Source organism: Schistocerca nitens, chromosome 1 (assembly GCF_023898315.1).
Source record: "Schistocerca nitens isolate TAMUIC-IGC-003100 chromosome 1, iqSchNite1.1, whole genome shotgun sequence".
Lineage (NCBI taxonomy): Eukaryota > Metazoa > Arthropoda > Insecta > Orthoptera > Acrididae > Schistocerca > Schistocerca nitens.
In genome coordinates this window covers 1,082,405,957-1,082,427,797 of record NC_064614.1, presented here as the reverse complement: position 1 = coordinate 1,082,427,797, position 21,841 = coordinate 1,082,405,957, and the positions used below count along the sequence as shown (strand labels likewise).

The 21,841-nt window shown below is 41.6% G+C and overlaps 1 protein-coding gene across 1 annotated transcript in view; it reads left to right on the top strand.

The window, feature by feature from the left end:
• Positions 1 to 21,841, top strand: part of LOC126198460 (probable cleavage and polyadenylation specificity factor subunit 2) — a 174,685-nt gene that overhangs the window by 20,692 nt on the left and 132,152 nt on the right. The window contains exon 4 of the mRNA XM_049934804.1: positions 10,416 to 10,521. Within this exon, the coding sequence (XP_049790761.1) occupies positions 10,416 to 10,521 (106 nt within the window). The remainder of the gene's footprint in view (positions 1 to 10,415; positions 10,522 to 21,841) is intronic.

The window sequence follows — 21,841 nt, the reverse complement described above, 5'->3', positions numbered from 1 at the left end:
TTTCCATAGTGAATTTAATATCAGGGTGCAGTTGGTTGAGTTTTTTGTGACTATTTTCAATATGTGTGTGGCATCCATCTACTAATATGAGGCTATCATCTACATATGTAAAATAGTATAATAATCGTGTCGTTATCAGACAAATATAATGCTGCTGGCCCTAAAGAAGCAAAATTGTTGATGACATCATCTCATATGAAATAAAGGGGAACGTTCTGTGTTTTATTTGCTTAAAAGTCAAATTGGTGAAGACAATTGAATATGTATGCTTGTGTCTGTATATGTGTGGATGGATATGTGTGTGTGTGTGAGTGTATACCCGTCCTTTTTTCCCCCTAAGGTAAGTCTTTCCGCTCCCGGGATTGGAATGACTCCTTACCCTCTCCCTTAAAACCCACATCCTTTCGTCTTTCCCTCTCCTTCCCTCTTTCCTGATGAGGCAACAGTTTGTTGCGAAAGCTTGAATTTTGTGTGTATGTTTGTGTTTGTTTGTGTGTCTGTCGACCTGCCAGCACTTTCATTTGGTAAGTCACATCATCTTTGTTTTTAGATATATAGTATAGAATTTGGTTGAGAAAGGCCAATCTGAATTTAAGAATTTGTTGTCCAGAGAATTTAGGAAAATATCAGCTAATGTACCTGCTACTCTTATTACCCATGGCTACTCCATCTGCTTGGGTATAAATTTTGTTGTTAAATTCAAAATAATTTTGTGCTAATGCTATTTCCAAAAGATTTGTAATTTCAAGTGTTCCAGCCACATATATTTTTCTACATTGTAACAGGTTATATTTTATTACTTGGATTGTTTTCTGTACTGGCAAACTGGTGTATAGATTAGTGACACAAAGTGAAATAAATTTACCATTAGGTGGGAGTTTTATACCTTTTATCTCTCTTGCCAGAGTACGCGAATTTTTGATTGTGTATTTTTTGTTGAAAGTATAAAGTTTTGTTATTAGTGTATTTAGTTTTTTGCTTATCAGATATGACGGGCTATTTATTTTTTATTCAAAATCTTTACATCATTTATGATCTTATGAAAGCAGTGATAGTTACGAAACAGTCCACTAATGAGGCAATATGGACGTCACATCAATCTAGACATGAGTACAAGACAGTTATTTAATATGAATGGCATTGGTATCCATACATGTTCTCACCAAAATTGTAATTACTGGTACTTGAAAATGGGGATAGAGCTGAAACAATCTGTCATAAATAAAGATTACTCATTATAAGCAGCTATTTGGTGTATGTACTGTAATAATCGTGTCGTTATCAGACAAATATAATGCTGCTGGCCCTAAAGAAGCAAAATTGTTGATGACATCGTCTCATATGAAATAAAGGGGAACGTTCTGTGTTTTATTCGCTTAAAAGTCAAATTGGTGAAGATAATTGAAAGCATCAAATACAGTGAGCATTGTCTTCGAAGTAATGTCATTCTTATGTGAGCCTACATAAAAGTAACTTCAAGACCAAATCTTGTACCTCAGATCAAGACCTATACAGCAAGATTGTGGATAAGACATGAAATACAGGACAAATTACATAGAAAAGAAATAGTTAATCAAGAACTCCATGTAGCACATCCAAAGTTAAGTAACAGTGTAACACCTTTAACTTTTGATTATATTGCATAGTTTGTAGGTAGATATATATGGAACACAAGCAGACATATTCGATGTACCCATAACAAGAAACTCGCAAAACTTTTACTCATCCAGCATCACATATGACAACCTACACATGAATAGGAATCTGATTTTCAGTTTTACCCATGTTTAGAAAATTTCACAAATATAGAATTTACAGGTAATGAAACAAATCTGCTTATAAAAGGTCTGAAATAAAACATAGCCCCAACACTAGAGAAAAATTCTGTAAAGCATTTGATAGCCACCGTTAAAGTTGCAATTGGTGAAGCTAATCTCTCATGCAGAAAACAAAATGAAATTACGGTTAATATAATAAATATTATAGACAGTGAATTAAGCAAACAGAATTCATACAAATACCAGCCCTAGACAGAACAGAAAATTCTGTATAATATAAATGATAAACTGCTATTAAATGATACAACATTAAAAGCTGATAAAGGGAATAGTGTGGTCATACTCAACAAAAATGACTGTAGATAAGGTCATGCCATTCTTTGAATCTAACAATATTACAGAATTGCCAAGCTACCCCACCAACAAGTTTGCAACTAAAATAAACAAAGCCATTAAAAACTATAATACCCTTCTCACAGAACATACACAATAATCAATCCAACTACACCAAAATTATGAGTGCAACCAAAGACACATTAGCTGATGGTTCCGATTCAGACTGTATTAATTGCATAAATAGCCCATCATATTTGCTAAGCAAAAAAAATAAACACACTAATAACAAAACTTTATATTTTCAACAAGAAGTACACAATCAAATATTCGTGTACTCTGGCAAGAGATATAAAATACATAGAAATCCCACCTAATGGTAAATTTATTTCACTTAGTGTCACTAATCTATACACCAATGTGCCACTACAGAAAAAAATCCAAATAATAAAATACAACCTGTTACAATGTAGGAAAATATACATGGCTGGAACACTTGAAATTACAAATCTTTTGGAAATAGCATTAGCACAAAATTATTTTGAATTTAACAAAAAAATTTATACCCAAGCAAATGGAGTAGCATTGGGTAATACTGTAGCAGGTACATTAGCCGATATTTTCCTAAATTCTTTGGAAGACAAATTCTTTAACTCAGATTGGCCTATTCTCAACCAAATTCTATACTATAATAGAGGGAAACGTTCCACGCAGGAAAAATATATCTAAAAACAAAGATGATGTGACTTACCATACGAAAGCGCTGGCAGGTCGATAGACACACAAACAAACACAATCATACACACAAAATTCTAGCTTTTGCAACCAACGGTTGCTTCATCAGGAAAGAGGGAAGGAGAGGGAAAGACGAAAGGATGTGGGTTTTAAGGGAGAGGGTAAGGAGTTATTCCAATCCCGGGAGCGGAAAGACTTACCTTAGGGGGAAAAAAGGACAGGTATACACTCGCACATACACCCATATCCAACCACACATACACAGACACACAGATAGAGGGGCTGGCCAGTACTTACCTCAGCTCAGTACAGCCGATAGATACACAAAAAACAGAACCGAAAATTTACGTTCCTAGCTTTCGGAACAAATGTTCCTTCATCAGGGAGGAGAGAGGGGAAAGAAAGGGAAGAAGGGAAAGTGGATTCAGTTACTCATAACCCAGGTCATGAAGCAACAGGGAAAGGTAAACAGGGAGGGTAGCGAGGATGGAGGCATGGTTGTCAGAGGGAAGCCAAAGATATTCTACTGTAAGTACTGTGCCAGCTTCAAACCAAAGAGGATGCATACAGAAGTAAAGAGGTATACAGTATAAAGATAAACACAACAATGTAGGATGAAAAGATGCGTGAATGGCTAAAGAGGAAAGGGAAAGAGGAGAAGACTGAAGAGTAAATGGGAGTGAGGTTGTTTAACGTAGATTCAGTCCAGGGGGATGGCGGGGTGAAAGGATGTGTTGGAGTGCAAGTTCCCATCTCCGCAGTTCAGAGGGACTGGTGTTGGGTGGGAGAAGCCAAATGGCACATACGGTGTAGCAGGTTCCTAGGTCCCTAGAATTATGCTGGAGGGCATGCTCCGCTACTGGGTATTGGACATCTCCTAGGCGGACAGTTCGTCTGTGTCCGTTCATGCGCTCAGCCAGTTTAGTTGTAGTCATACCGATGTAAAAGGCTGTGCAGTGCAGGCATGTCAGGTGATAAATGACATGTGTAGTTTCACACGTGGCCCTGCCTTGAATTGTGTATGTTTTACCAGTAGCGGGGCTGGAGCAGGTGGTTGTGGGGGGATGCATGGGGCAGGTTTTGCAGCGGGGTCGGTTACAGGGGTAGGAACCGCTGGGTAGAGAAGGTAGTCTGGGAATATTGTAGGGTTTAACAAGGATGTTACGGAGGTTAGGGGGGCGACGAAAGGAAACTCTGGGTGGTGTGGGGAGAATTTTGTCAAGGGATGATCTCATTTCAGGGGTTGACTTGAGAAAGTCATATCCCTGGCGGAGTAATTTGTTGATGTATTCGAGGCCAGGATAATATTGGGTGACAAGGGGGATGCTTCTGTGTGGTCTGGGGGTAGGAACATTGTTGTTGGACGGGGAGGAATGTATTGCTCGGGAGATCTGTTTGTGGACAAGGTCTGCAGGATAGTTGCGGGAGAGGAAAGCACTGGTCAGGTTATTGGTGTAATTGTTGAGGGATTCATCACTGGAGCAGATACGTTTGCCACGAATACCTAGGCTGTAGGGAAGGGAACGTTTGATGTGGAATGGATGGCAGCTATCAAAGTGAAGGTACTGTTGTTTGTTTGTGGGTTTGATATGGACAGAGGTGTGGATGTGAGCTTCAACAAGATGAAGGTCAACATCTAGGAAGGTGGCTTGGGTTTTGGAGAAGGACCAGGTGAAATTCAGATTCGAAAAGGAGTTGAGGTTATGGAGGAAATTAAGGAGTGTTTCTTCACCATGAGTCCAGACCACAAAAATGTCATCTATAAACCTATACCAGGCCAGGGGAAGCAGCTGTTGGGTCTTCAGGAAAGCTCCTCCATGCGGCCCATGAAGAGGTTAGCATAGGACGGAACCATCCTGGTTCCCATGGCCGTTCCCCTGATTTGTTTGTAGGTCTGGCCTTCAAAAGTGAAGTAATTATGGGTTAGGATGAAGTTGGTAAGTTATAGGTTTATAGATGACATCTTTGTGGTCTGGACTCATGGTGAAAAAACACTCCTTAATTTCCTCCATAACCTCAACTCCTTTTCGAATCTGAACTTCACCTGGTCCTTCTCCAAAACCCAAGCCACCTTCCTGGATGTTGACCTTCATCTTGTTGAAGCTCACATCCGCACCTCTGTCCATATCAAACCCACAAACAAACAACAGTACCTTCACTTTGATAGCTGCCATCCATTCCACATCAAACGTTCCCTTCCTTACAGCCTAGGTATTCGTGGCAAACGTATCTGCTCCAGTGATGAATCCCTCAACAATTACACCAATAACCTGACCAGTGCTTTCTTCTCCCGCAACTATCCTGCAGACCTTGTCCACAAACAGATCTCCCGAGCAATACATTCTTCCCCGTCCAACAACAATGTTCCTACCCCCAGACCACACAGAAGCATCCCCCTTGTCACCCAATATTATCCTGGCCTCGAATACATCAACAAATTACTCCGCCAGGGATATGACTTTCTCAAGTCAACCCCTGAAATGAGATCATCCCTTGACAAAATTCTCCCCACACCACCCAGAGTTTCCTTTCGTCGCACCCCCCTAACCTCCGTAACATCTTTGTTAAACCCTACAATATTCCCAGACTACCTTCTCTACCCAGTGGTTCCTACCCCTGTAACTGACCCCGCTGCAAAACCTGCCCCATGCATCCCCCCACAACCACCTGCTCCAGCCCCGCTACTGGTAAAACATACACAATTCAAGGCAGGGCCACGTGTGAAACTACACATGTCATTTATCACCTGACATGCCTGCACTGCATAGCCTTTTACATCGGTATGACAACAACTAAACTGGCTGAGCGCATGAACGGACACAGACGAACTGTCCGCCTAGGAGATGTCCAATACCCAGTAGCGGAGCATGCCCTCCAGCATAATTCTAGGGACCTAGGAACCTGCTACACCGTATGTGCCATTTGGCTTCTCCCACCCAACACCAGTCCCTCTGAACTGCGGAGATGGGAACTTGCACTCCAACACATCCTTTCATCCCGCCATCCCCCTGGACTGAATCTACGTTAAACAACCTCACTCCCATTTACTCTTCAGTCTTCTCCTCTTTCCCTTTCCTCTTTAGCCATTCACGCATCTTTTCATCCTACATAGTTGTGTTTATCTTTATACTGTATACCTCTTTACTTCTGTATGCATCCTCTTTGGTTTGAAGCTGGCACAGTACTTACAGTAGAATATCTTTGGCTTCCCTCTGACAACCATGCCTCCATCCTTGCTACCCTCCCTGTTTACCTTTCCCTGTTGCTTCATGACCTGGGTTATGAGTAACTGAATCCACTTTCCCTTCTTCCCTTTCTTTCCCCTCTCTCCTCCCTGATGAAGGAACATTTGTTCCGAAAGCTAGGAACGTAAATTTTCGGTTCTGTTTTTTGTGTATCTATCGGCTGTACTGAGCTGAGGTAAGTACTGGCCAGCCCCTCTATCTCTTTGTTAGTATTTGTTTCACATCTTTATATGAGATTTTCCATACACAGACACAAGCAGACATTTGTAAAGGCAAAGAGATTCGGCAGAGATGTCAGTCAAGGCAGAAGTACAAAGGCAAAGATGTTGTTGAAAGACAGGTGAGGTATGAGCAGCGGCAACTTGAAATTAGCGGAGGTTGAGGCCTGTCGGATAACGAGAAGAGAGGATATACTGAAGGCAAGTTCCCATCTCCGGAGTTCTGACAGGTTGGTGTTAGTGGGAAGTATCCAGATAACCCGGACAGTGTAACACTGTGCCAAGATGTGCTGGCTGTGCACCAAGGCATGTTTAGCCACAGGGTGATCCTCATTACCAACAAACACTGTCTGCCTGTGTCTATTCATGCGAATGGACAGTTTATTGCTGGTCATTCCCACATAGAAAGCTTCACAGTGTAGGCAGGTCAGTTGGTAAATCACGTGGGTGCTTTCACACGTGGCTCTGCCTTTGATCGTGTACATCTTCCGGGTTACAGGACTGGAGTAGGTGGTGGTGGGAGGGTGCACGGGACAGGTTTTACATCGGGGGCAGTTACAAGGGTAGGGAAGGTGGTTTGGGGATTTCATAGGGATGAACTAAGAGGTTACGAAGGTTAGGTGGACGGCGGAAAGACACTCTTGGTGGAGTGGGGAGGATTTCATGAATGTCTGCTTGTGTCTGTGTATGTGTGGTTGGACATGGGTGTGTGCGCGAGTGTATACCTGTCCTTTTTTCCCCCTAAGGTAAGTCTTTCCACTCCCGGGATTGGAATGACTCCTTACCCTCTCCCTTAAAACCCACATCCTTTCGTCTTTCCCTCTCCTTCCCTCTTTCCTGATGAAGCAACCGTTAGTTGCGAAAGCTAGAATTTTGTGTGTATGATTGTGTTTGTTTTTGTGTCTATCGACCTGCCAGCCCTTTCGTATGGTAAGTCACATCATCTTTGTTTTTAGATATAAATTCTATACTATTTTAGGTATGTAGATGATAGCCTCATATCGGTAGATGGCAGCCACACAGATACTGAAAATAGCCACCAAAAACTCAACTAACTGCACCCCGCAATTAAATTCACTGTGGAAACTGAGAAAGACAATACCATTAGCTATCTAGACCTCACAATTGGCAAAAATAATAATTGCCACACATATGACATCTACAGAAATAATACCACTTCTGAAAATATTATAAATCCTGTCATCCAATGGCTCATAAACTTGCATTTTTCCATTCAGTGACTAATAAATTAAATAACCTCCCATTAAAAAAACCAGAAACTCAATAAGAACTTAATACACTTCGTTATATAGCCTATACAAATGGTTTTGGCTCCAACATAATCACAAAATTATATTAAAAATTTAAAACACCAAAGCAGAATACAAATCAGAGCGGTATATGCCTAACTCAAGAAACATCACCGACACACAAAATCAGATACGTACAAGGAGTCTACCTTGGTAGAATCTCCAACAGAATTGATCCACTTTTTAAAGCCACAAATATTCAACTTGCTTTTCGAACCAATAACAACCTGTCAATGAAATTACATTCCACCACCACTAGAACATCGAAATATGATAACCCATGCATATATAAAATCACATGTGGCAGTTGTAATAGCTTTTACATTGGCCAAACAGGAAGAAATTTTAATGTGAGGTACAAAGAACACATTAGAGAGAACGGTCATTATCAGTCGAACTTGTTTCTACACTTGAAAAATCAAAATAACACTTCTGATACTATCGAAAATGCACTACAGATTCTGCACAGAATACCACAAGGTTTTGCATGAACATTCTTGAGGAATTACACATTTATATGTACACGAGAAAATACCCACAAAAAATATTAAATGGACATACAGAATTTAGACACAAGTACTACCTTAAAAACTTATCGAAGTTTTAGGACATGAAAATGTATAAATCGGAAGTAGCAAATGCAACAACTAAAGATAATTATAACAAATTTTAGTTCATAAAATAATATCGCTGTTCATCTGCACAATCTCTGTAAACATATAGTGTCTTAAGAGTGGAATTGTCAAACTGCTGTTACATCGTAATTAACATTTTCAACATCTTGACATCATTTACGATCTTATTAAAGCAGTTACAGTTACAAAACAATCCACTAACGATGCAATATTGATGTCAAATCACTCTAGACATGAGTACAAGATAGCTACTTTAACGAGAATGACATTGGTATCCATACCTGTTTTCATCAAAATTGTAATTGCTGGTACTTGAAAATAGTGACAAAGCTGAAACAGGCTGTTGTAAATAAAGATTAATTCACGTTCATTGACGATATCTTCATGATCTGGATTCAGGGCCAAGACACACTATCTTCGTTCTTTCACAACTTCAACACCTTCTCTCCCATCTGCTTCACGTAGTCCTCCTCAACCCAGCATGCCACCTTTGTAGATGTTGACCTCCCCCTCTCTGATGGCTCCATTCATTCCTCTGTCCACAGTAAACGCACCAAGCACAAACAGTCTGTGCATTTTGACAGCTACCCTCTCTTTCACACCAAAAGATCCTTCCCATATAGCCTGGCCATCCGGGGATGGCATATATGCAGTGACAAAAGCTCCTGTGCTCAGTATGCTGAGGGTCTCACCAAGGCCTTCACAGACAGGCACTAGCCCACAGGCCTAATTCACAAACAGATCTCCCATGCCATTTCTCCTCACACTCCCAATCCTTCCACCACCCCCAAGAACCAGCCACAAAGGAGTGTCCCCTTCATCACCCAGTACCGCCCCAGATTGGAACAACTGAACTACATCCTTCGCCAGGGCTTTGATTACTTATCATCTTGCCCTGAAATTAGGGACATCCTACCTGAGATATACTTCCCCCGCCCCTTAAAGTGGTGTTCCATTGCCCACGCAAATTCCACAACATCCTAGTCCATTCCTATGCTACTCCCTATGCCAACCCTTTACCACAAGGATCATATCCCTGTGGAAGACCCACGTGCAAAAATTACCCAATCCATCCACCCAGCACTTTCTATTCCAGTCCTGTCACAGGTTTATGCTAAGCCATCAGGGGCTGGACCACGTGTGAAAACAGCCATGTCATTTACCAGCTCTGCTGCAATCATTGCCCAGCTTTTTATATTGGTATGACCACCAACCAGCTGTGCAGCAGGATGAATAGTCACAGCCAGACTGTGGCCAAAAGCAAAGTAGACAATCCTGTGGCACAACATCCAGCTGAACATAACACACTTGATTTCAATGGCTGCTTCACTACCTGAGCCATCTAAATCCTTCCCTCCACCACCAGCTTTTCTGAACTGCACAGAGGGAGTTATCCTTATAACAAGTTCTCTGCTTCTGGCCTTAACCTGCGGTAACATACTGTCCCCACACCCTCCACCCAACAGTTTCCACCTCCTCTCTCCTATCACCTCTCCCCCATTCTCATCTCCCACTCTGCTTATTTGCAGCCCTCTGCCAATGCATCCACCTGTCTTTCTCTGCTCCTCTCCTGTTTTTGCCCCCCCCCCCCCCCCTCCCAACATCCCTGCCACACTACCTCTTGACGCTGCGTCTTTTGGCAGTCTAGTCCGTGCTGTACACTCCACCAGACAGTGTTCTTTTCGCTCCTTATCCATACACTACTACCCTTCCCTGCTCCCTCCAGATTGCTGCTTGCATCCCATGTGATGTTGCGTTCCGGCCCAAGATGCTGGAGTTGGCGGTCATCTGTGCATGAGGTGTGCTTGCTTGTGTGTGTGTGTGTGTGTGTGTGTGTGTGTGTGTGTGTGTGTGTGTGTGTGTGAATGGCTCTATCTATTACTGATGAAAGCTGTGGCAGAAAGCTTAATGTGAGTCTCTGTTAATTGTGCCTTTTTGCGACTTTTTGATGTGTCTTCTTTACAGTAAGTAAGAATACATTACTTGACTTAGAGATAAATGTTTTGTGTAAGAGGTATATTCTTCAGTTAAAAGGCGTGTTTTGAAAACCTGAAGCTGTGTTCTTGGAATATGTGTAGATGGCTTTTCTCCCTTGTATAATGTGAAAAAGAAAAAAAAGTATGTAATATTGCCAAGTTTAATTCATTCCTTGTGTTTTCAGTCTCGGCACAACATGGAGGACTTTGAATTGTTTACACTGGATGATGTTGATGCTGCATTTGACAAGATAGTTCAACTGAAATACAATCAAAGTGTAGCAATGAAAGGTATGATAACTTTTAAATACAATCAGATTGTAGCAATAAACTGTATAATTTTTAAATTGAAAAACCAGAACCTATCTAGATCATAATTTCAAAAATGTAGTCAGTTTTCAACTTCATGTATTGTAACACTGTGTGAACATTATCACAGATCACATTAATATATGAACAAAATTGTGCTAAATTCTTTGATCTTTTGGTAATACAACTTAATAAGTTCAAAATATACTATATGAATGGCAAAAACGCTGTGCATATCATATTGCAGATTTATACCTAACATGTCTGATTTACAATGGTCTGCCTAAACTTTATTTTACCTCAAAGTGAGCAAAAATTTGTCCGAAGGTTTAGTCCTCTTGATTGGCACATACGCAAAATGTAAGTTGACCTTTAGAGGTCTCAAACTTTGTTTAGTATCTGCAGAAGTCATGAGAAAGCCACTACCCAACACAGTCAGCGTGGTTGCTTCACAGGCCAATTGTGACTTCGTAACCAATGGGGAAAAGAACCCCGTGAGTGGAACGAACTCGCTGTGAAAATTGAACTATGGGAAGCGGAGCATCCAAACCCATGTAGATACCCGCATAACAGTAAACTCGACACACAGTGGGTGGGCCAGCTAATGACTGAGCACATGCCAGTTGTCAGCAGCAGTGCAAGGCTAGTTCTACAGTGGTTTAACTCTGCAGGAGCACTGCTCTATTCCCCTTATTGCTACTTGCAAGTATCATTTCTGTCATCAGGTCTGCCCATATGATGTGACACATTCGTCCTCTGTCCTCCATGGCGGATTTCTGAACTATCCCACTGTTCTACCCATGCCAGCTCATCTGCCTCCATCGTGACGTCTGCTGGTGGGGATATTAAATCCCTCCCCGCTGTAAAAGCCGAGTAAGCCTGAAAATGGCCAGGCTTTGGCCAGGACCTCTGGTGCAGAACTGGAGAGAGCATCAGGGAACTCGGTAGTGGACTGACCACTGAAGGAGGCAACAGCGACACTGCCAGCTCAGCCAGAAGGGTGGAAGGACATAGAGGCTGCGGAGTCTGTCTCTGGAGAGGCTGCTGAGGTCACCTCTGGCAATCAGGATGAGGCTGCCTCCATCAACGAAAGGGAATAGGAGGCAGAAGGGGAAGGAGGCAGGTTGAAATCCAAGGGCTCCACCATGAAGGTGGAGGGGGGAGCCACAGTGGGCCTGCAGGCAGCGGGAAGACAGGAAGGGTGTAGCAATGATGCGACACGCTGCTGCAAGTGGGAGCCCACTCTAGGACTAACAGTGTGATCAACAATGCTGCTCATTGACTGGAAGGCCGCAACAACAATGCTCCAACAGGGCATGGGTGCAACTGATGGGCATAATGAGTAAGTTGCTCTCCACCGACACACACCTTGAACAACTGCCAACCTTTGTGACCCACCACAACACCCGGAAGCTGCCCCAGCTGCCAGCCGAAGGACCGGGCCCAAACTGGATCCCCAGGAGGGAATCACAGTAGGCAATAGTGGTGCGAGGCATGTGACTTTGGATGAAGCAAATCCACGAGTCCCCACTGCTGGCACCCATATGAACATTTTGCTGGACTGCACTCATTGACCAGCGTCACTCAGTACGTAGCCAGAAAACTCGACAATCATCGTCGCGGGAAGGGGTGAACATGGACTTCCTCAGCTTGGTTTTGAATGAACACACAGTGTGCTTCGCTTATGAGTTAGAAGCCAAGTGGAATGGGGCAGTAGTCAGAGGCTGAATACCATTGCAGAAGCAAAACTCCTACGACATAAATTGCCTACTGTTATCGGACATGAGGGTCCTAGGAGATTCCTCAATCGCAAAAATAACTGATAACAGATGAACTATGTCAGTGGCTACAGTTGGCTGTGTTCAGGAAATTCGGCAATGTATCGACCACCAACAGCGACATGCCGCCCAAAAATGGACCCGCAAAATAGATGTGCATGCTTTTCCAAGGGTGCTTGGGATCATCCAAGGAGAGAAATGGCACGGCAGTGTGACCAAGTTCTGTGCACATGCCACGCAAGCCCACACCAAATGTTAGGTGTCACAATTGATCACCAGCCAGTAAATGTGACATTGCACCAACACCTTCATCCAAGTCATGTTGGTTGGGCACCATTGATCCTCTGTGGCAAGCATGAGGATTGCTGAGACAACGTTGAGTTGAGCACACAAGAGAAAAAATGTATGATGTGCTGGATCTGTGCCCTAAGAGTCATGTTTTGGCCAACCCATCTGGACCACTGAAATGATTTTCCAGAAAATGAGTCAGCAGCTGTGGTGGTCACAACCTATCATGCCGTCAACAGAAACCAATGCCATACTGGTGTAAAGTTAAGTCAGTCAGGGAGCATAGCACAAATGCTGCCTGAGAGATTGGAAAGCTGGTGGACATTCAGCAAACCAGACAAATTTAATGCCCGTTTTGTGAAGCTGGTTAAGAGGCTGGTGGACATGTGCAGCTTGGGGAGTGAACTGAGCATAATACAAAATCTTACCCAAACTAGACTGGAGCTCTTTCAGGTTCTTGGGTGCTGGTGGGTTGACAATGGCTTGATGTGGTCGCCCGTGTGGGGGTGAGGGTACCAGGGGCCGTTGATCACACACCAAATTGTGCTACCTGACAATTATCAGAAAGGATGTCCCAATCCGCTGCTGCAATCTCATGCGATTCTACAATTTGGGAAATGTTGGATAAAAGTTGAACAAGGTCAACGCCCTAATCTGAACTTCGAGATTAAGAGCTAACTGGACAGTCACACCCCGAATTAGCAAGCCTGGGTGAGAGGTAGCACATTTGGGATAATCAAAATGACACTTGCGACTACCCAGGCCGCTTGTGCTGCTGTTGAACTGCAACCTTGCCACTACCATAGGAGTTTGTTATCCGAAATAATTGGTTAAGCAACTGACAAAGCTTGTAAAAGGGAAGCAACTTGGTCTCTTTGGAAGGTTTCAAATTTTGGACAACTTCATATAAACCCGCACTCCTGGACAACAACAAGGTGGCCTCATGAACTGGATCAGCTGTGCCTTACCTGGCAATACAGCAAGAACCAGCACAGATAATTCTCCTACCCCTCCATAGATTCATTGAAACTGGAAACATGTGTCAGGGGCAGTGGGGACGGAGAAGAAAACTGCCCCACAGGCAGATGGCCCTTGCCAGTGAGTCAGCGTCTGGCTTTCAGTGTCTGCATCTGCTCCTATTGCTGCTATTATTGTTGCTGCAGCTGCTGCATTCCTTCTGTAGGCACAACTGTCCTGCTAACATTTCAGAAACACTGGGTCCATGGTAGGCCAAAGTGAACACTATGGTAAAAAAGGAGAGAGAGATGTCACAAACATAAGGACATCCTTCATCACCACTTTAATATCTGCAGAAGGCAACACTGTCAGTTCTGGTACTGCACAGGCTGACTGGATGAATAACCACTGGGAACCAGAACCCCATGAGTGGAACAAACTCGTGCGAATTGAACTACAGGAAGCGGAGAATCTGAACCCACGTAGATGTGCACTTGACAGTACATTCGGCACATTGGTGGCGCAGGTGGCTAATGACTGAGCACATGACAGTTATTGGCCTGAAATGCAGTGCTAGTTCTATGGTGTTTTAACTCCGCAGGAGCACTGGCCTGCTTGCAAGTAAACACTTCCGCCCTTGGGTCTGCCCATATGAGGTGACATGTGCACCCTCCTTGGCAGGTTTCTTAACTACTTCATTGTTATACCTATGCCACTTCATCTTCCTCCATCATGACTTTCATTGGCAGGGATATTAAAAGTTTGCTGTTCTTGAAAAATTTTTTTCCAATACTTTTCCTAAATTCATTGATGAGTTGAGCATATGCTAATATAATCTAGTTTTCATAGTTCACAGCAAAACATTGGTTACTAATTAAGATACTAGTGGACTAAAATTTTAAGAATGGCATTAGTTAAGTTATGTTGTATGGTGGTCATATTTATAGTCTTTCTGCAAATGTGGATTTGATTTAAATGAATTTTTATTCTCTTGCTACAACATATCTGACTGCACACAATTTTTATCTCTGGCAACTTACAATGTTTAGTGGACTTGTGTGGGCCAAAAAAATAGTTCTTCCAAAGATTATGCAAACTTACAGTGTTCAGTGTATCTGTAGTGCCAAAAAATAGTTCTTCCAAAAATATTGATTTATTTTTCAGTGTTCTGTTATTGTATGTGTCAATTTTTATTTTATACATTCCATAAAAAAACTCCCAATTCAGTTGTTTTCATTGTGCATAAATAGAGATTAAAGAACTTTTTACTTTTGATGAATTTCCTGTAAAATCAGTCAAAACAGTTTCCATTTTAATTCTTTTTTTTATGGTGATTTCAGTAGCATACTGTGAGCGCAATCTTTTTCAGCTTTTGCTTTTTTACATGTATTTGTTTGAAAGCACACACAAACAATGACATAAGATGATTTCTTTTACCACTCTGCTGAAAGGTAGTGATCTCTGTGTAATCTGTAAGACGCTAGAAAGAAAATGTTTCAAAGAGAACTTAAACAGCTTTGGCACACAAGCATTTTGGATGAGAGTAGCTTTTTTTCAGGCTTAAAGTCATAAAAGTAATTGCTGTAGCCATCTCTTGGGGCACATTACTGTCAACTTACTTTACACTTGCATGTCTTTTATGTCTTCCAGAACTGTGATGCATATTATGAACGTTGTTGTACATTAACGTTGTTGTACATTACGAGCTTTTGTGACCGACAGATAATTGATTTCTGATCTCTGCCTTTTGAGAGCAGTGGCCAGGTGAAGTTCTGCCCATCAAAGGAACAGATCTGAATAAGAGTCTTTTTTTTGAAATGTATTTTTAACGTATCATGGAAATTAATTTCTGAGCACTGCAGTATAATTCATTCCCATATGCACTGTAATGAAAATGTGGATATAGAGTTGATGTTCTACTGCATACGAGGTGGAATCCAAAATTTTCGGGACTGGTGCTGCCATCTGGAAAGTAGTAGTAGTAGTAGTAGTAGTAGTAGTAGATCTTTGCACTGCTAGGTGGTGAGAGCTGAATATCTGATGAGTCAGTGTGTGGAGTGGCATTCAGCAGGGAGGATATGTTGTGTGTCCACAGTGATTTCCGTAATACTCTGTGTTTGGTGTGTGATGATTTTATGATGGATCCTCGAACAAATCAGCTCGTGTGTATCAAATTCTGTGCAAATCTTGGGAAAAGTGCTTCAGCGACCCACATTGTTGCCGAACTTCAACAATTGGTTCATGCGGATCGACATCGAACCATTCAAAACATTGCGGATGAAGTGGGTATTGGTTATGGGACATGTTAATGAATGTTGACTGATGAATTGGGCATGCATTGTGTTGGCGCAAAATTTGGATGGGTGAGTGCCTGAGCTGTTACCTTCCCAAATTGCCAATTGGTCCTTCTGTCAGGTGTGACCTGAGGTGTGAACAATCACCTAAAGCGCTAAGGCTGGTGAGCCCCCCCCCCCTCCCCCCATCTCTCTCTCTCTCTCTCTCTGAGGGGGGGCTCAATTGGAAGCAGCGTGCCATTGGAGACGCTGGCAATCGTGCGGGATTTTTTCACAATGTGTCAAACACCTTCTCAGTCCATGTCTACTAAACGTAAACAGAATGAGACTAACGATTCGATGACTCTCCCAGCTGCATCTCGGTTCCTCGTGGTTTTGCGTACTGAAGATGATCAATTTTTTGCTACAATTAACCTGTTTATAATTCAGGAAGGTGTTGATGCAATTGCTGGCCCTGTGAAATCCTGCTCTCGTTTATGCAACAGCACTTTGTTTTTGGAGACTACTTGTGATTCTCAAGCACAACAATTGCTTGCAGCTTCGCTCCTCCACGGCTGTGCTGTTCGTGTTGAGGCCCATTGAACGCTGAATTCTTCGTATGGTCTTATTTAGACTCGGCTGCCTGGTGGTCTGACAGGCGCAAATACAAACCCACAAGCACTCTTTTTCTCACATTTGATAGTCATGCTTCCATCAAAGACCAAAGCAACCTATAAGTTCTCACAGTCCGACCGTACATTCTAACCCGATGTGCCACTACCAGAGTCATTGTTACAACCAGTCTCGAATGTCCTGTTGACAGCTGGGCAAATGTGTAACCTGTGGTAGGCCTGCTCACGAGGGCAATTGTCCACCACCTTCTCCCCGCTGCATCAATTGCCATGGTGGCTGTGTATCTCGATGAGTGGGCTGCCCAGGAGATCCAGGTGAAGGAACAAGTGTCTTACCTCATCTCTTTCAAGTTGTTGGCTAGTCCAGGGTGTATACGACCCGGGACAACCAGGAGATCCGGGAAAAACCTGGGAATTTTTTCACCCAGGAGAAAAGCGGGAAAAACCTGGGAATTTTTTAGAATTCCGGGAATTTTTCTTTTTTTTAATTTCCGTTTTCAGTTAAATTTTTGTAATTTTGTCTGGTAAGAAACAATACTCTAACAAAGGATATTACTGTATCCTGCTACTGCAGAATAGTATTGCAGCAATAAAACATAGACGGGAGGAAAGAAAGAAAATAAAACTTAATTTGGAAAGGAAATGTGCCATATACACCAATAAAACACAATGCTCATACAGGCGTCTGCCAACAGCAAAATGTGTCAAAGGATTTACGAAGATTGTTCAATGCTTCATAACAACAAATTGCCTCTGATGAGCATACCGTCTCAACTGTTTGCATTACATTCGTTTGAGCAGTTGCGAGTGGGCTCATGCTCATGTGCAGTTGAGTCGTGCATGCGTAGTACCTCCTTCCGTTTCTGGCTACAGAAGTATGGCTGTTAGCTGTACAAGCATTAGCAGCAAGCAGCAAGATGCTACCCTGAAAATTTTTACTGGCGCGCGACAGCTGCCAGATTCAATGGGGGCAAACTGGGGTATCTACCCTGGGCTGTAAGAATTCATATTCTTGAGGGAAAAAAACCTTTTTTCACAAAGCGCCTATTATCCAGCGCACGTTGGTCTATTGATTATTCATATGATTTTGAAACACATGCCTGTTGGTTTTTGAATATTTGTGAACATATTGTAAGTTTATTTCTGAATGAATCACAAGTTGATTTTTGAATGAATGCGTACTGTACGTTATATCTCTGCCAGAGGAATCCCTGTTGCATCTAGAAATAAACTTTCCTGCAGACAGAAGGGGACGGGGCTAACAAGTTGAGCAGAATAAAGCTGAACGGGTGAATGTCAGTCACTGTTTGTTTATGTGGTTGACTGGGTTTGCGAATGATCAGCATTGTTATAATTACCAGCGAAATCCCTAGATTCAGATTACCAGAGTGGAAATAAACTTCTAACAGGAATAACAGGTAAGAAATATTACGTAACAGAAGGGGACGGGGCTAACAAGTTGAGCAGAATAAAGCTGAACGGGTGAATGTCAGTCACTGTTTGTTTATGTGGTTGACTGGGTTTGCGAATGATCAGCATTGTTATAATTACCAGCGAAATCCCTAGATTCAGATTACCAGAGTGGAAATAAACTTCTAACAGGAATAACAGGTAAGAAATATTACGTATTATCTTCTTGGTGTATCCAAGAAATTGGAATTTTGATAGAAACATTTTGGCCAGACTGTTACACTAGTAACGACCAGTTGTACAGACCTTGGTAGCAGCCGCCTAAGTTCTGTTCTGGGGGTAGCGCGGAAAACACGTTGGGCGAACACGTAATAACGCCTAACTGTAGAATAAACGCAAATAACTAAGCCTTTGATTGTGGTGGGGTTAGTGAAATTAACTGGAGAATAAGTTTTGACACTGGCAGGAATAGTTACAGAATTAGTGATGACAAGATAGTTTGTTGGAATGAGGAAGGAGAAGAAACAGGGACATCACACAAATTCTGGAAGAATATGACAGTTCCAGATTTATATAAAAATTTCGTACTACTACTTTTCGATCTCAGGTCGCTTACGGTTTTCAGGGGAACTTCACACAATTCTTCTGCAGCATAGTGGCAACTTGGGGTAGTGATGGTATCAATCGTGCACTCTTCTCTCCAAAGTGTAGGAATTGTGAATCATACTATTACTTTTCGATCTCATTCTTGAGAAGCTGGAATGTGAAACTATTTCCAAACATAAAGCTTTTTGTTTGTAGTAGGCCTAATAGGCATTTGATATTGGTACTATGTGAATTATATTCTGTTGTGTTAAAAAAAAAAAAAAAAAGTGACCATTTGTGCTAAAACAGTGCAATCTAAAACAGTCTGTTTGTTTAGTGTGTGTTACAATTGCTGCAATGTTAGACAGGCCTATTTAGTTTTATCTAGCAGACAGCGACAGAATACACGTAATCAGATTGAGAAACCACACCAGTCTTGGGTACTGTTTGTATTAACAGCTTTTTCAGTATTAGACAATGACAATTCATTTTTTCAAGCAGCAAAACGTTCGATGAAGCTTGATGAGGTAATAGATCCTTTTACAGAAAGGAAAGGACACCATGTAAAGCTGTAGCAAGGTTAGAGAGAAAAAAGTGCTATCACTTGAGGACAGAAGAAATATGTACTGTCTTGCTTGTCACTTGTCTATTGGTTTCATGTATCAGGTATTTAATTTTATGTTACACAGAAAAAAGCAAGTTATTAGCTAACAGACAATAAAGAGTGCAAATTTTCTAATGAGTTTTTGTTCTCCAGGTTACAAATAATCCCATCCAATATTAATTGCGAGGCTATCTTTAAAAAAAGAGAGAGAGAGAGAGAGAGAGAGAGAAGTGGGGCTATATATCAAACTGGCTGGCTGGGAGCTGGAGAAACACCACAGGACATTTTAATTTCCACTGTCATGAATGTTGTTCGATGGCAACCATTACAAAATATTATACGTTTGAATTCCACAGAGCGAAATACAATGACATGCAATAGAAGATAGCTGTGTGAAGAGGCGTGGCACTGCGGTTTGGTGCACTTAAGATCAAATAACATGTCTTACATTTCCTTGTACACGTTATATATCAGTCTCCTCAGAAAGATGTGTGCTATAAAAATTTTTGAGAAGTTGATTATTTATTTATTTGCACCCTACCTCAAATGCTCCAGAGTGGTTTTGTGTGTGTGTGGGGGGGGGGGGGGGGGGGGCACCACTATCTAATATTGCCGCAGTTCGGAAATATCGTTGATCCGGTGCTGAGGCACAGAGCAGTCTGAATTGTAGTGGGGCCGTGGATAGTCTCCACGTGACCCGTGTTTACGTTTAGTGATTTTGCTGTTTCCTCTTCGTTTATTGCTCTCAAGTCAAATGAAAACAAAACAGATTTCTGTGGCCGGGAACTATCAACTGAATTAAAATACATTCACATAATTAGGGAAGGTTAAAATATGTTATTAGTTTCATATTTTATTTTCACGTTCCTGACAGTCAAGCATTAATCGCCTTGTAGAACAATGAAGTTATTTTTGTCGGTTTGCTAAAGAAATTTGGCTTTTATTAATCTTTCCCACTGAGGCAATCAATTTATTTGAAACGAAGTGTTTAAGTCCACGCTATTGGCTAGTTTCAACTGTTTGCTGCATTTCAAAAGTGCATCTTTTCATCTTCTAGCAGGTATGGCATTATGCAACAATAAAGAACCAAACATGAGATATTACAGTACTGGTACTCCAAGAAAATTTGCATCTGAATCTGGACATACGAATGTGCACTGAAAGCCAAATTATGCATTTCAGTATGGTTCATGAAATTCCGATGCTCTTGGAGTATCCTCTGATGTCTGGTTTCTTTTATGACATAATGTAAGATCTTTTAATGTTTTACACGTAAAAGCATACGGGCTTCCTGCGTCACCATAGCTGCGTAAGTGTGGTGACGCCTGTTACCTGGTGCTCTCTGGCAACTGCTGAAATTAATGTATTTCTAACAGGAAAATATTGCGAATGGTTGTTTGAAAATTGTTACTTTCAAAGTAAATCTCCTTTTATGCAAGCTGAACTATGTGTGAGAATGTACAATGAGTTTCTTAAATCACAGAGTGTTTGCCTCTCATTTAAAAATCAACTCTTTGAGGACAACCATTTAGAAAAATTTCAAGCCCAGAAGATCAGACATTTATGTTGTTATTAAAAATTTTACTGTCACATTTGTGTGATGTATCTTAAAGTGTAACAAGCGATGTTTTGTAATACGAAAATATGCAGCATACATGTTGCTGCACATCAAAGATCTTTGCAAAACTTTTTTTTTTTTTTAATTTGGTTTACTTAAGGGCAGGAAATTCTACGCCGGTGTATCGATCATAACCATTTAAAGGATTGATAAGTTGTTCTGTTTTGAGGAAAAGTATACTGTCACTTAACATGGAAAAAGAGTATTTTCACCAGGGAGAAAATGTATTTGAAGCAACCGTTGGTTGCGAAAGCTTGAATTATGTGTGTATGTTTGTGTTTGTTTGTGTATCTATCAACCTGCCACCGCTTTGGTTTGGTAAGTCACGTCATAAAAACAAAGATGATGTGACTTACCAAATGAAAGTGCTGGCAGGTCGACAGACACACAAACAAACACAAACATACACACAAAATTCAAGCTTTCGCAACAAACTGTTGCCTCATCAGGAAAGAGGGAAGGAGAGGGAAAGACGAAAGGATGTGGGTTTTAAGGGAGAGGGTAAGGAGTCATTCCAATCACGGGAGCGGAAAGACTTACCTTAGGGGGAAAAAAGGACGGGTATACACTCGCACACACACACATATCCATCCGCACATACACAGACACGAGCAGACATTTGTAAAGGCCTAGGTGGTTGTGTTGCCGCTAAAACACGTTAAAGGACGGAGAAATTCAGGAAAATTTCGAAAAAACTACGTGTAAATGTATTGAAAGGAATGGTGTTGTGGTGAAAGATTACGAAAATGGGGCTGACAATTGTCTGACGAAGAAATAATGACGTTAAAACCTGTGGGGAGTGGCTAAAAATGATCAGTGAAGTGCGAAAAAAGGAAGTGGAAATAAAGCGAAAGTTATTAGAACTAGCCGAAATGGTTGTTTAATACGTGAAAGCGACTGTTTTTGAACTAGAAACGGTGGATTTTATAGCAGCGGTAGTGTTGAAAGCGGAAAATAAATTTTTTTGGTTATGGTTTGGAAGTGGGTTACGTATTATTGAGTATATATAGGCGGGATAAAATTGTATAATAGATTACGGTAAAAAGGGGAAGGTGAATACAACGTGAGACTACTGGTAAAAACAGAAAGAGAAAATAAGACGACAGGAAAGATTTCGAAATGCAACAGCGACAATAACAAACGTAATTGTTGGGTTC